This window comes from Phaethon aethereus (assembly GCF_964289735.1).
Source record: "Phaethon aethereus genome assembly, chromosome: 3".
Taxonomy (NCBI): Eukaryota; Metazoa; Chordata; class Aves; order Phaethontiformes; family Phaethontidae; genus Phaethon; species Phaethon aethereus.
In genome coordinates, this window is record NC_138576.1 from 82,406,681 (window position 1) to 82,420,106 (window position 13,426).

The 13,426-nt window shown below is 45.9% G+C and overlaps 2 protein-coding genes across 2 annotated transcripts in view; one reads left to right on the forward strand and one right to left on the reverse strand.

The window, feature by feature from the left end:
- Positions 1-5,252, reverse strand: part of GNPAT (glyceronephosphate O-acyltransferase) — a gene marked incomplete at both ends in the record, with an annotated part of 21,020 nt that extends 15,768 nt beyond the window's left edge. Inside the window, 2 exons of the mRNA XM_081997785.1 lie at positions 1,440-1,631; positions 4,998-5,252. Coding sequence (XP_081853911.1) covers positions 1,440-1,631; positions 4,998-5,252 — 447 coding nt within the window. The remainder of the gene's footprint in view (positions 1-1,439; positions 1,632-4,997) is intronic.
- Positions 5,239-12,875, forward strand: FSAF1 (40S small subunit processome assembly factor 1; the record flags this gene model as incomplete). The annotated part of the gene is given in 8 exon segments (XM_081997788.1): positions 5,239-5,291; positions 5,293-5,375; positions 5,544-5,824; positions 8,802-8,858; positions 9,977-10,072; positions 10,736-10,822; positions 11,836-11,885; positions 12,544-12,875. Coding segments are annotated over 8 exon segments (837 nt in total). The 3' UTR covers positions 12,674-12,875.
- Positions 12,876-13,426: the final 551 nt, after the last annotated feature.

A 13,426-nucleotide genomic window follows, 5' to 3' on the forward strand; every position in this document is an offset into this window, starting at 1 on the left:
CTTGAGCCCGAGAAAATCAATCTCTTAGGAAGCCAAAAAATTACTCTCGTTATTCACTCAGGGAAGAGATACTGTTCTTATTCACCAGTAAAAGGCTTACCACACAGTTGATCCTGTGTGAATTAAGCGCACATCCACGACAGGGCTAAGCACTTACTCCCCAAAATCAGGAATCAAAAAAACAGACCTGTCACATATAGCAAGCTAAAACAAACAAATGCACTTAATTTCACATACTGAACACTAGTAACCTCGGCAATTTGTCACAAGAACAAATTCTAGTATGCCTGTGTAAGGCTGAGCAAACTCTGCCCAGATAGGAAGCACACTAATCATAGGCGGTTGGGCATATTGCCCAAAGTAGTCTCAGTTGCTTTCAGTAACCCCTACTTCAAAGCTGACAAGTAGGTTGCAATGGCAGGCTTGCTAGACCTCCTTCAGCCGCTTGATGTTAGCCAGGAAAATATCCATCCAAATAATTTTCCATCAAAAAAGCAGCACTTCAGAAGAGAACATCACATAAATGTATTTCTGTCAAATCCTTTGTAAAATATTTTCTTTCAGTAAATGTTTTAGTGTTTCTAAAGCTGAAAGATTAATTTTTTTTAATTTCATACTACTTAGCAATTCATGATGGCAACAGAACTACTTTGTAGGACACTGTTTAGTTTGTCACATCGTAACAGGTTTTGATATATCATAGGTAACACTGACCATTAAGTCAGTCAAGACTAACCAAAACATCTTATACACTTTTATTGGCCTGGAATTACTTTTCATGAATACTGAAAATAGTTACTCTGCTAACTAACACACACCCTTATTTCAGCCATTTCAACACAATGTAAAATATGAGCCAGTTTGACTATAAAATATCTTAGTCATTATGAAGTACTAGCTGCCCTTCATCTTAAAACAAAAATATGTTTACATCTTAGTGTTTCTAATTCAAAGAATTCTCTGTGAAATTTAACTCTCATTTTAGGGAAAGTAGCATTTATGACTGATTCGTAAATATGTCACTAGCCTATAAAATTCCTACAAGACACCCTCAAAGTACAAAAGCATCTACCAAGGAGAGTGCTTATGTCTTTCACAATGCTGCTCTGTGGCAAGGACAGTGTGGGGGTGGGGGGGGGGGGGCGGAGAAGTCAAGCACATTGGATAAGTTAGATGGTGAAGTGTCGTATATGCAAAAATCAAAACACTATTTCATGAACAAGCTATCTAACAGCTTGAGTGGCAACTCCATGGTAAATCAGTATTTTGTTTTTCCTGCCAAAACAGTATGGTTCTCAAGTTACTGATTTATTGGACTGTCTTTCAAATTACAGCTGTTGTGTTTGACAAGGTCAGCAGTAATCTTTTTTTCCCTGCTGCCACACAAAGCTTGGCTGTGCCAAATCTACCTTGCCTTACAGCTCAGTGTCCACACTCACCTGCTTGATAACATACTGAACTTGCTCTGACTGCAGAACAGCACTTTTAATAGCATTTGGCTTGCAAGGTGAAAGTCCCTTGTAGATCACAGGAGTATAACATTTCATTGCGTATCTCAAGTCGCTGGACAATCGCCTTTCCTCCAAGATGTCTTCAAACTCATCTCTTTTTTTTGACGTGAGCTCTTTCTGCTAGGAACATACAAATAAAGAATGAGACACTGTCTTGAGCCATTCAGTGGTCTGCTTGGCTACAGTACCAAAATAATGGCATGCGATACTTTTGCAATGTTTGGGGTTTCTTTTTAGCTTTCTACAGCACCTACATTCCACACTCTGAGTGCATGAACCAATATTACTTGCTTGGAACAATGCTACAGAAAAAAAATAAAAAGGAAAAAACCCACAACAACAAAAAACCCCAACCCTTTCCAACTGCAAAGATCCCCAAATCACCCTATGCCACACATTACTTAATTTGGCCCAACAGGAAGAAGTTGAGACAACACCTGGGCTTTTAAAGCTAAAGTGCCTCGCCTCCAGCCTCTCCATGATTAATAGGTATTAACTAAAACACCTTTGATTCCAACTCTCACACCTGCATGAAGACAATGCCATGAATGACAGCGTAAAAACACAATCATCAACACAAAATAAATAATCCCTGCTACTTCACGTTGTATCTGGGACCTCAGTGATTTGTGCTGGCTTTCACCAAGTTTGGACACGAGGTACATAAAACCCAGCCAGACAGAATCAAGACAAAAAAAAATATCATCAGCCATGTGAAGATCAAAATGCAATATGGTGCATGTGTAGGTAAAAAGAGAGCGCAGCCTCTGAGTAACCAACACTACTGCTAAGCAGGAAAACAAACAGTTCATCAAGAACTAATTGTGGCTCCGTCCCGCTACAGAAATCTCAGTTACAAAACCCTTCCCCTACATCCCCTGCGCTGGAGAGATGTCTCCTGTTATCTCCTGTAACATCACAGCTTTTATGAATGACTTCACAGCTGTCCAAAACTTAAATTGTATTCCTCTAAACTTCAAAACAGCAGCCATAGCTAGCAGACAAGCAAGGCAACTGGAGCAAGCCTCTGTGAAACACTTGAAAGTATTGGTAATGATCAAGCATAATCATTAGAAGAAGATGCCAAATATAAAAATGCTTATGTCTTCCTCTACAGCACCACTTGAAGGGTAGCACAGGCATCCCTTTCCTTCATTCTGCCTCCTCTCCCTACATACAACCTGTGCAGAACCAGTCTGACAATGAAGGATAAAACATGTTGTTTCGTGGCTCTTACAGTGACCTTTTCTGGTGCTGAGAGAAAAGCCTGGCCAGCAAACCCGTGGGAGAACACCAGGAACAGATAAGCAAAATGTCCAGCAGTGGCAGCTGGGTTTTCAGCCTTGGGAGAGGGAGTCAGGTTTCCCTGCTGCCTGACCACAGCCACATTAGCCACGCTATCAAAAACAGTTGACATTTAAAGTGGGTAGAGAGAAAACATTTAGTTCCTGTCCATTCACCAAGACAAATAATTTGGCAAAACGGAACAAAAAACCTCAAATCGGGAATATCTCCACTTAAGAACCACTAAAAAAATCCTTCGAAGCCTCAACTGTATTGAAAGCCAATTTTATTTTATCAGAGAACACAAATCTTACTATAAAGCTTCACCTTCTCATATTCTTTACTACCCCACAAAGTACAGTCAAATTTGGATACCATCCTTCTACTACAGTAGCATTTGGTGGATTGTCTAACTTTTCTTTCCACTACTGTTGTTTACAGAATTGTCCCACAGTAACTGCAAAACGAATTCTCCAGGGACTTTTAAAACAATCTTATACAAGGCATTAAACCCAGGCCCGTATCTACTTAAAACTTTTAGTTGGTTTTTTTTCCTGTGTGGTTTAGCATTACAGTTTTTAATCTTTCTTCTTCCACAGTTTTCAACTAGTTTCAACTTGCAAGAGCCAAGTAAGTTAAGAAGACTCGAAAGTTTGTATTAGCCATCTGTTGCCGTTGTCACCTTATATCAACTCCCTTGATTAAAAATAAAACAGAAAAAAAATCCCTTATGCTCTGTTACAGCAAAAAAGATAGCTCAGAAGAGCATCAGAAAATATTAATCAGCTCTAAGTATACACCTACTTAAATCAGTATGTGACAAGTCATCGCTCAGAAAAATCTAAGCAACATTTATGCCAATTACTGAAGTTTAAATGCTGCAACGCGCAACTACACGGAACCCTGACAAAGAAACCCAGCACTCAGCTGGGGTGCCACCAGCCACATCAGCAGCCGCCGTGCTGCTACAGCCATTCCCCAGCACTGGTGAGCAGAGTTTTGCAAAGGCCATGGCCAACTGAAGAGTCACCTCTCTGCCGCTGCTCCTCATCTGACGTTTCCAGATTTGATGTACACCTGATCGCTCTCCACGGCAATAGTTATTTTCACACCCTGTCCTGAAGTAGCACTGAGGGAGCCAAAACACACACTTTACCAGCCGCTAAAGAAGAGTAACGCTGCTTTTACATGTTACAGCCAAGCTGTTGTTCCAGCTTCAATTGCCAACTGGTAGAGAGCACATTGAGAAAATAAGCTGTTGGAAGTCTTGACATCAGAAAATTCGGTAACATGCGCTGTTACTGCGACATTGGTGGAGCACAAAAGTGCAACAGCAGGAGCCTGGAACGCCTCTGCTTCCGTACAACCTTTGAAAGCAATAAAATGAGGGTGCTTGTGATGCACTTGGGATACCGGCATACAGCCAAAGGGACACAGGAGAAAAGTTTGGGAATCTCTGCCAAAACCAGGAGCTGCTTCCCGCTCTTCCCAGTCCCCTCCTCCAAATGCAGGTAGAGAGAGGGGTGTAGCACCCCACACCCAAATCTCATCTGAGGCTGGCATAGGAACTGCAGGGAAAAATCAAGGTCCATAAAGTCATTTCCACTACGCAGCACGGGGAAAACCCGCTTCGGCCACTCCTTCTCCGTGACAATTTTCTAGCGCCGAATTCATCGTCGCTAAAACCTTGTCGTCGCCGACCTTTCTGAAGCCGGCTGGCGTTTCACAGCCTAACCGAGGGGAGAAGCGGCGCTCGGGATCGGGAGCTCTGACTGTCACGACAGACATTGGGGAAGCAGCCGGGGAGGAGAAGCGGGCCTGGGGCCCGCAGCGGCTGGGGAAGATGAACTTGTGAGGGGAGAGGTCCGGTTGCCGCTTGGCCGCGACCTGCTCCCGCTGGGGCTCGGGAGAGGCCTCCTCCCCTCCCGCGCCCCGCAGAGCGCAGCTCCCGCACCAAGGCCGCGCCGCCACCTCCCGCCCCCACCCCGAGGCGGGGGTAGGGCCGGGGAAGCTGTGCGCGGCGGCAGAAGCCCCGCACACCTTCCTCTGGAGCGCGGCCCCCGCTTCCCCCGGGCCCCAAACCGGGGGGACGGGGAGTTGCGCCAGTTGCGCCTCAGAGTGAACAGCACCGACGCGGGGCTGAGGCAGGCAGCCCCCTTCCCCCGCGGCACCGCGTCCCGCTGCCCCCCGCCGCCGCCTTACCGAGTACATGGGCGCCTCTCGCCGCGCCCGCCCGGGGGCCGCTGCCGCCGCCGCCGCCGCTGCCGCCGCCATGGTCCTGCGAGCTCCGCCGCGCCGCCCTGCGCCCCGCTCGCCCGCCCTACCCCGTCGCGGCGGCCTCCCACCCGCAGCCGCCTCCCGCGGCGCCCATGGCCCCGCGCCGCCCCGGCTCGGCAGCCCGACGCGCTGCGGCAGGCGCGGACGAGGGCGGGGGGACCGCGCGATGGGCGGCGCCATCTTGGGGGCGACGGGAGCCGCTGGGGATCAGACGTCCTTCCGCCTGCCGCCGCGCGGCAGCCATGGGGCCGCGGGAGCCGTGTCGCCGGCTGGAAGCGGTGCTCGGCGCCCTCTACGACCTGGGTAGGTGAGCGGCGCCGTGCCGCGCGCTATCGGCGGTGCGGAGCGAGGCCGGCGCCGCTGCGGCCTTCCCTGGGGGCTGGGGGAGGGAGGGAGCCGGGCGTGTTCACTCTGAAGCGGAAAGACGGCAGCCGCACACAGCTGACCCGGGGCATGTGTTCCGGCACGCAGGTGAGGAGCCCGGTGCTCGGGACGCCGCGGAGAACAGCGAGGCGAGCGCAGGGGCGGTAGAGGAGAGCCGGGGACAGCAGCCGGCGGCAGGCAGTGCCGGTGGGGCGGCGGGCGGGCGGCGCGGAGCCCGCGACTTCTTCGGGGAGCTGCGGGCCGAGCTGGGCGCCGCCGCCGTCCCGCTGCCCCCCGCCGCGCCGCCGGCCGTGGAGGTCGTGGTGTTTCGCGGGAGGAAGAAGAGGGGGCGGCCCAGCCCCTCGGCAGCACCCACCGGCGGTGCCCAGGTAAGGCCGGGCGGGCGGGCTGCCGGGGGTCCCCTCTGCCCCGGACCCTCCATCTCCTACAGGCGAGGGATGCTGCTGGCCCCCAGGCTCCCTGGGCGTGGCACCAATACCGGTGAATATCTTGCTGGTTATGGTTTTTTTTAAAGCCCCACCAGACACTTGACATTGAGCTGGTACTGGACTGGGATGCCCTTTTCTGGTGACAGTTAAAACCGAACAAAACCCTCTGCATGTTTGGGATTTTTTTTTTCTGTCTCCCTAGTCTGCCACCATAAATTGTGAGATACTTTCCGTAATTCCCCCTCCGTGCCTAGTTTCTTCCCTCTTGCTAATACAGCTGCCTGGAAATCTGGGGTCCTTTGGCGATCTGTGTGCTTTGCTTGATGGCATCCAGCCCTGCTGATTTCTAGCAGGGCTGCTGGCAGGGGTGGGGGCAGGACTTACAGACTTTTTTTTTTTCTCCAATTTCAGAAGATCTCTGGATAAGTATCCTATGTTTGAAATAAATGTATCCCAACAAAATAAATTAATCATCAGACAGGACTGCCGGTGCAGCAAGAAGTGAATCAAATGGGAAGCAAAGCCTCTGGGCTACGTCTGTGCCCATATGTTGTGTGTGCTGCTCTAGTCTTGTCAGTAGGTGTGGATGTGAGGTGCCAAAGCTTTCTTCTTTTCTCTGGCATCACAGCAACACTTGGCTGTCCACAAACAACATGCTTTGTGGAGGATCGGTGTTGAGTGGTCGATGGGGGAAGGCATGACAGCATCAGATCTCAGTCCTCTGATTTGGTTTGTTGGTGCTAAATTCCCTCATACTACCAAAAACTGTAGCTAAGTTGCTTCAACAGAGAGGCGTGGATAGGCTTGGCTAGAAGCTGAGCTGCCTTCTACACTGAGCAGGGTGTCCCTTGCTGGTTGATTGGTCTCCAAATTTTATAGCTTCTCTGGTTGTTTTCTTTTTTTTTGAGTCGTGTTTACAGTCATAACATCAGAAGCCCAATTCTAAAATAAGCTCTGATGGGCCAACACATGGCTGTCTTGAATTCAGGGAGACTTACTGGTGTCTGAGGTTTGACTGCTTGGAATTGGGAAGTTCAAGAGACTGACCAAGCAGTTGGTTGAACCCATAAACTTCTGTGCTTTTCCTGACATGTTTTTCTCCAAAAATTCCCCTAGATATTTATGCTGTTTACAACTTACATTTTTCTGACTGGAAAGACTGGTGTTAGGCTTGTTAGTAAAATGCTCTGAAAATAACCAGTTTAATTTGTGGTGGTTGAAAGGGACAGTTTTGTATAGAAGTTTCTGCAGCGTTGAGAGAAGTATGGGTTTGGCTCTGGTGGATGCAGAGGGAAGCCCTGATGTAACCTTGGGACCTGAACCTGTGACTCAGTGTGACTTAACGTCCTGGAGGGTGAAAAGGAAACGTACTAAAAGCATTCAGGTTTAGTTTTAATACATACGTAGCGCTCCTGCTTCCTTAGAGTGGATAGTGCCCTGGAGAGCAAACAGGGAAAGATGAGTGGATGCTACTCTTGAACAGACTGGAGACTTGGTGGTATTGGGTTGTGGCACTTTAGGACATGGTTTAGTGGGCATGGTGGTGTTGGGTTGATGGCTGGACTTGATGATCTTAGAGGTCTTCTCTAACCTTAATTATTCTTTGATTCTATGATTTCCCTGCCTGTGCTGCTTGCCTGCATCAGCACCCTTGGGAAAGGCAGAGCATCTGCTCAGAGGGGTGATTCAGCATGTCCTTGCTGAAATCAGTTGGATGCAATCTAAAATAACCCTGGGAGATTTGTTAGCTGCTCTGAAGTGTGCCATGTGGGACTCTCCCGTAGTGAGCAGGCATGGAGCTCTCCCTGGGGATTTTGCACTTTTTTTCTTCTTAGGATACACTCTTCTCCCCCTGGAGGGTTCCCCTCCAAACTGAGAACTCCCGATGGAAGGTCTCCCTGTAAATTGTGGAGTGGATAAGATGTAGTTTTCGCTGATCTCATTTTGAGCAAGTAGTTTCTGTAAACAGCGTCAAGCGGGATCTGCTGTTTGCTGACAGTGCATCCCTGGGAGCTGTTTCCCTTGCATTAGTTAAGCTGGATATATGCACTAATGTATGTCCGTGCAGTGATGAATTAAGCTTGTCTGCGCGTTGCCACCGACTGTTGGTACACGCGCTATTACCACTGCGCTCTCCATCTCAAACAAAATGGCTTAAAGTTCTTGTCCTGTTCTGCATTAGCAGTTTGGTATGGATTTGGAAATGGAATATGAATGGTGCATAACTGACATGTGGCAGTTTTTGTCTTATAAAATGTAATTTATACTTGAAAGTATGGAAATTAATTGTAGATTAATTAATCTTTCTGAATTATGAAACTCTTCATAAGTGTTAACAGATGATCCAGGCAAGAAAATGCAGGACAAAGCTATATGCACTGTGCTCTAATGGTACCCTATAAATTGTGCAAGGTTGTTCCAGTAAGACCTTATAGTATCTACATCCTAAAAATGCCATTGAGACTGTCTCTTTTAATAAATCGAGGCAATAAAGCTGGAAAAAGATACTGCTGGGGAAAGCTAGATACTCTTCACTACAACTCATTGCAATAGGACAATGGGTAAAGGTTTTAAACTAAAAGAGGATAGGTTTAGACTAGATAGAAGGAAGAAATTTCTTCACAATGAGGGTGGTGAAACCCTGGCACAGGTTGCCCAGAGAGGTGGTAGATGCCCCATCCCCGGAAACATTCCAGGTCAGGTTGGACGGGGCTCTGAGCAATCTGGTCTAGTTGAAGCTGTCCCCGCTGCTTTGCAGGGGGGTTGGACTATATGGCCTTAAAAGGTCCCTTCCAACCCAAAGATTCTATGGTTCTATGATTTTACATTTCACTGCTTTCCAAAAAAACGATCACAATCAACATTTAAATTAGTGTTGCTTGTTATATTAATTTGAAACGTTTTATTTTGTTTATAGACCAAAATAGTGGATGACAAGAAAAACGCAAACGAACAGGAATTTAACTTTGAAAAAGTAAGTCAGCAGGACCTATCCAATCTCACTATTTTACTGTGCAAGTATGTGTATTTATAGCCTTCGGAAAGCTTCGGTGAGACCGATGGGCAATGCTTCCAGAAAAGGTTGTCTCTTGTAGGTGAGGATTTCCTAATAGGTAGTTTCGTCTGCCTGCCGAAGGAGGAGCATGCTGGCTGTTGTCAACTGCTTTGTGTGAAGAGAGGCGTTTTATAACTCTGTGGCCTTTCTTTCTGATCTTTCAAGGGCAATTTGAGGAGGGTCACTGTATGTTAGCTGTGTAAAGCTATGTGAGTACCCATAATGTTTAGTGTAGCTCTGTCAGGCCCATGATGTTCATCTTGGATTTCTGATCTCATGTGGGAGGGGAAAAAAAAGTGCATTGGTATCTATTTTTGAAACAGCAGATGACTTTTTTATATTTGTCTTTTTAGTCTAATCTGTTCTTATATGAGCATAATTAGCATTTGCTGCCTTAGAGACCGCCTCATTTACAGACCTGTGCAAGTTGTATTATATGCCTCTTCTCTGCTCAGGGACATGCTGTGATCCAGTGAAATCTCTCACTGGAGATTCTGCGTGGAGCTCCGTGCTGCTGAGAACAGTGGGGATTTAACCACTGCCTTTAGAAAGATTATAAATTCACCGCTGGTTTTACCAGGGTATTCTTGTATAGTGTCAACTATACGTATGCGTGTAGTCAAACCACTTCACCATCCGCCCATCCCCGTTTCTCACTGGTTAAGTGCTCTGCAGCCAAGGAATGAAGACGCTCTGTAAACGTCGGGTTGCCATGGGTAGCACATTTTGTTGTTCTTTGTGCAGCACAGCATGATTCATTTTTATACAGCGGAGATGCATTCCATGTGTTGTTTTCTGTGAAATGAGAATCGAAAATTGTCCCCCTGGCAGTCCTCACCATCCAGAGGTTAGATGGACAGTGGTTAACTGCTCTGCAGTATAGCTCTAAACTCGATTAGTTTTGTTTTATAGCACCCTGATTTCAGGTGTTAGCCCGGGTTTCTTTGGGAGTATGACTTCGTTGTGGTCTGTCAAGTATTATTTTACAACAGGTTGGACGAATTACAGAATGCTGGCGATTTTCTGTAATGTTCTAGGCTCGTCTGGAAGTGCACAAGTTTGGAATCACTGGCTACAAGAAGCAGGAGCAACGCATATGGGAACAGGAGCGTGCTATCATGCTGGGAGCGAAGGTAATTGTTGCTTGGTTTGTGCTGGGCGGTCAGTTATTACAGCTCAGCTATTACAGTGCAGGAAAGTGGTGAAAAACACAAGATTCTCTGCCCTGACCCTTCTCCCACTTCATCCTTACTTTTACATTTTCTATTCTGTCTTGTCTATTTTCTGTAGACATTTGGAAAATTATTACGGTTGTGTTATCAGAGGTGTTGTCTATATGAAATACAACTGGTTGGGGTGAAAAACAACATTTTATAATTTTTAACAAGGCCATTCAAAACTAAATTGTTGGAGAGAGGGTCTTGCTTTTTAAAGCTTCACTCTCTCAGTGAGTTAAACATGGAGAAAACTTTTTAGTTTTATTTATTATCAGTAGTGTAAAAGAAAAAAAATTTTTGTAGGTCTTTTTTGGGGGGTGGGGAGGGGTATGGGTTTTCTTTCTAGCTCACTGTGTATGTGGAAACCTTGTAGGACTGATACAGAGCATAAACATCCCTCTCTACTGTCTTCACCAACAAAGATACAGTCTTTATGTGTCTACCTTACATCCCTTAACTCCCTTCCTCTCACCCAAAAGGAAATGAACCATTTCTAATGTTTCCCCACCATCACCTGAAAAATATTGTCCATGCAAGTGAAAATTTAATCAGTGGTATCCCCCCCAATCTTTATTACAGCCCCCCAAAAAGGAACATGTGAACTACAAGACTTACCAAGAGAAAATGAAAGAGAAAAAAACAGCAAAGGATGATGATAAGGGAAAGGTTTGTGTGAAATTTTCTCTATATAAAGACAGCATGTAAGAGCTAGCCCAAGAGCCTGACAGATAATGCCTCAGGCACAGGAGTGCCCAAGCTTGACACCTGCTGCTCCCCATGGAGTGGGTTCCTGGCTCCAGCAGGACTAATCTTGTCAGTCAAAGCTGGTTGTGTGCAGTGTGAAGGGCACAGAGCTAGGCTTGTGTTGTGGTGGGTTTCACTGCCTCATTCTTTGATGATAGACTGATGACACAAAATCAGCAGGTTGGGTTTTTTTGCCTTGCCTCTTAAAGGAAAAAAAATGGCCTTTAATTAAAGTTTGTTGCATATTGTCTAACCACAGAGAGCTGGATCTTCAGCTGGTTTTATATCAGCACAATTTCATCTAGTTTCTTGCTCATTATTTAAAGCAAGGATGAGGTTTCTGTTGCATCCATCCTCTAGCGTGGCCCATCTGGCTCCGAGCCTACTCCCTGCCTCCCCATGGAGTCTTCTCATGTAGGTGGGAGCAGGCTGTGGGGCAGGTAATTGCTCTACCAGCCTGTTTCCTGCCACCCTCTTTCCCAGGGGACCTACTTCTCCTCCTCTGTCATGTGGCTCAAAGTACATCCAGCGCATGACCAGACATGGTTGAACCCTGTTATTTGACAGGTACGCTCAGTCAGGCGGCTAGGCATACCTGCCCGGTAGCAAGTCCGTCTTTTGACCCAAGGATCTGCCACATGCCCAAGAAGCAAGCATCTCTCCTTGTGCGGCTGGATTTGTGCCTCCTCACGTGGCAGGGGTGGCATGTTGGTCGTGAGAGGGCTGTACTTCCCGTAAGGTGACAGGAAGGGCTCTGGGCGTTCCTAGCAGTGCCTCCCTAACGCGTTGCATCGCTTGGCCTGCCACAAGGCCTCCCAACCTGCTTTAAACTCCTGCTGCTCCGTGAAGCAAAGGCTACCGCGTGTTTTGTGTGCAGATGGTTTAGCCAAGATGCTCTGTTCCTTTTCCATTAAAATATGAATCTTTAAAAACAGGAGCACAAAGGTGATTCTCTGAAGAAGAAGAAGAAAGAACAGAAGGAGAGGTGAGCTGTTTGTAAGATGGTTAGAATTAATTTGCTTTCGTATAGCCCCCCCGGTGTATTTCCCCTATGTAACTCTGCACAGTCTTATACCAGAAGTCATGCGGATCACAGTGGAGGAGCTCCAAATGCAGAACTTGGTCACAAAACGGTGACGTTGCTCTGTCGAGCAGTTTCAGAGGCTTTTGTTAAGCAGCTTAACTGAGAATATGTCAGTGCTGCCCCGACATGTCCACGACTGCAGCGGGAGGTGAGATGGATGGAAATCCCAGGATGTGACACTTACTCAGAGCATTTGCCCTGGGAAATAATTTCTGCAAAACGCAAGCTACAGTATACAGAGGCTTGAAAGGTGAAGCGGCATTCTCAATCATAGTATAGCAGGTTCACTGAAATGTACTTTTTATCTTCTTCCTCTACCCAACAGTCTTTGTGTTTCTAAACTTTTTAAAATGTAAATAATTCTGTAATGCGCTGCACACTTTGAATGGCTATGCAGGTAATAAATGTTCTAGGGTCATTACTTGCTATGACTTGATATTCTGTAATACCAAACACTGATTGCATAAATAGATAACATTTTTCACCTTATTAAGCTTTTTAATGAGTTTCTGTTGTTTCTCTCAATTCTTTTTTTTTTTTTTCCCCCTTCCTATTTCAGGAAGACCAAAAGGAAGAAATCGGTGCCCAGCATTTGGCCTGCAGGACAAGTTGGAAAATTCAGAGATGGGACCTTGATTCTGCAAAGCTATGACATAAAGAAAATTAAATCATCTAAAGTTATCAAATGAATTTACGATACACAGTGAAATGGACAATTCGCATGAGGTAGAATTCATGTTGCTACCAAAACAGACTTATGGAGCCTCTCACCTTTCCACCATATCCTAATTTTTTTGTACCACCTTTGTTGTTGCAGAATTTTCTATATTCTGCCTTGGGAAGAATATGAGAATTTACCATTTTATAAATAAAAATAAGACTTTTTATTAAGAGTGTTACACAGGCTATTTTTATTAGTCAATATGTGCTAAAGAAAGCATATCACTTTCTAGAATCAGCTTATTGGCTATAAGTAAAATATTAATTTAATCCATTAGTTAACAGATTAAAATATATAGTTCTGTGCTTTCATCTGGAAGGAATATGGAAAAAGCAATACCTTACTTGCTCTGAACCCGAAGCAGGTATTCTCAAACATTTATTTGGCGTACATCTGTTTCTGTATATGAATTGTTAGTGGATAGTGGAACTGCACAACAGTTTTTCTGTCCAGCAAAACCTCTTAAGGTTTCAAAATTACCTGCTTTAGAATGAAAATGAGATTTTTTCTGAAGTTTTGTCCCAGGTAAGAGCTGCAGACTCACTCAACTTTTACATCTTTGCAGAGATCTCCAAATAAGCACTGTTTCAAATGGTGGTTTGGTGGCTTGGTTGGCTTGTTTTTAGAAACAAAACCATGTAAGACTGAGCCAAATGAGGTGGAGACACTCAATAGCTACTGGTTATTCGTGGTTTACTCCTGTTTGTTTTGATCAGTGTTC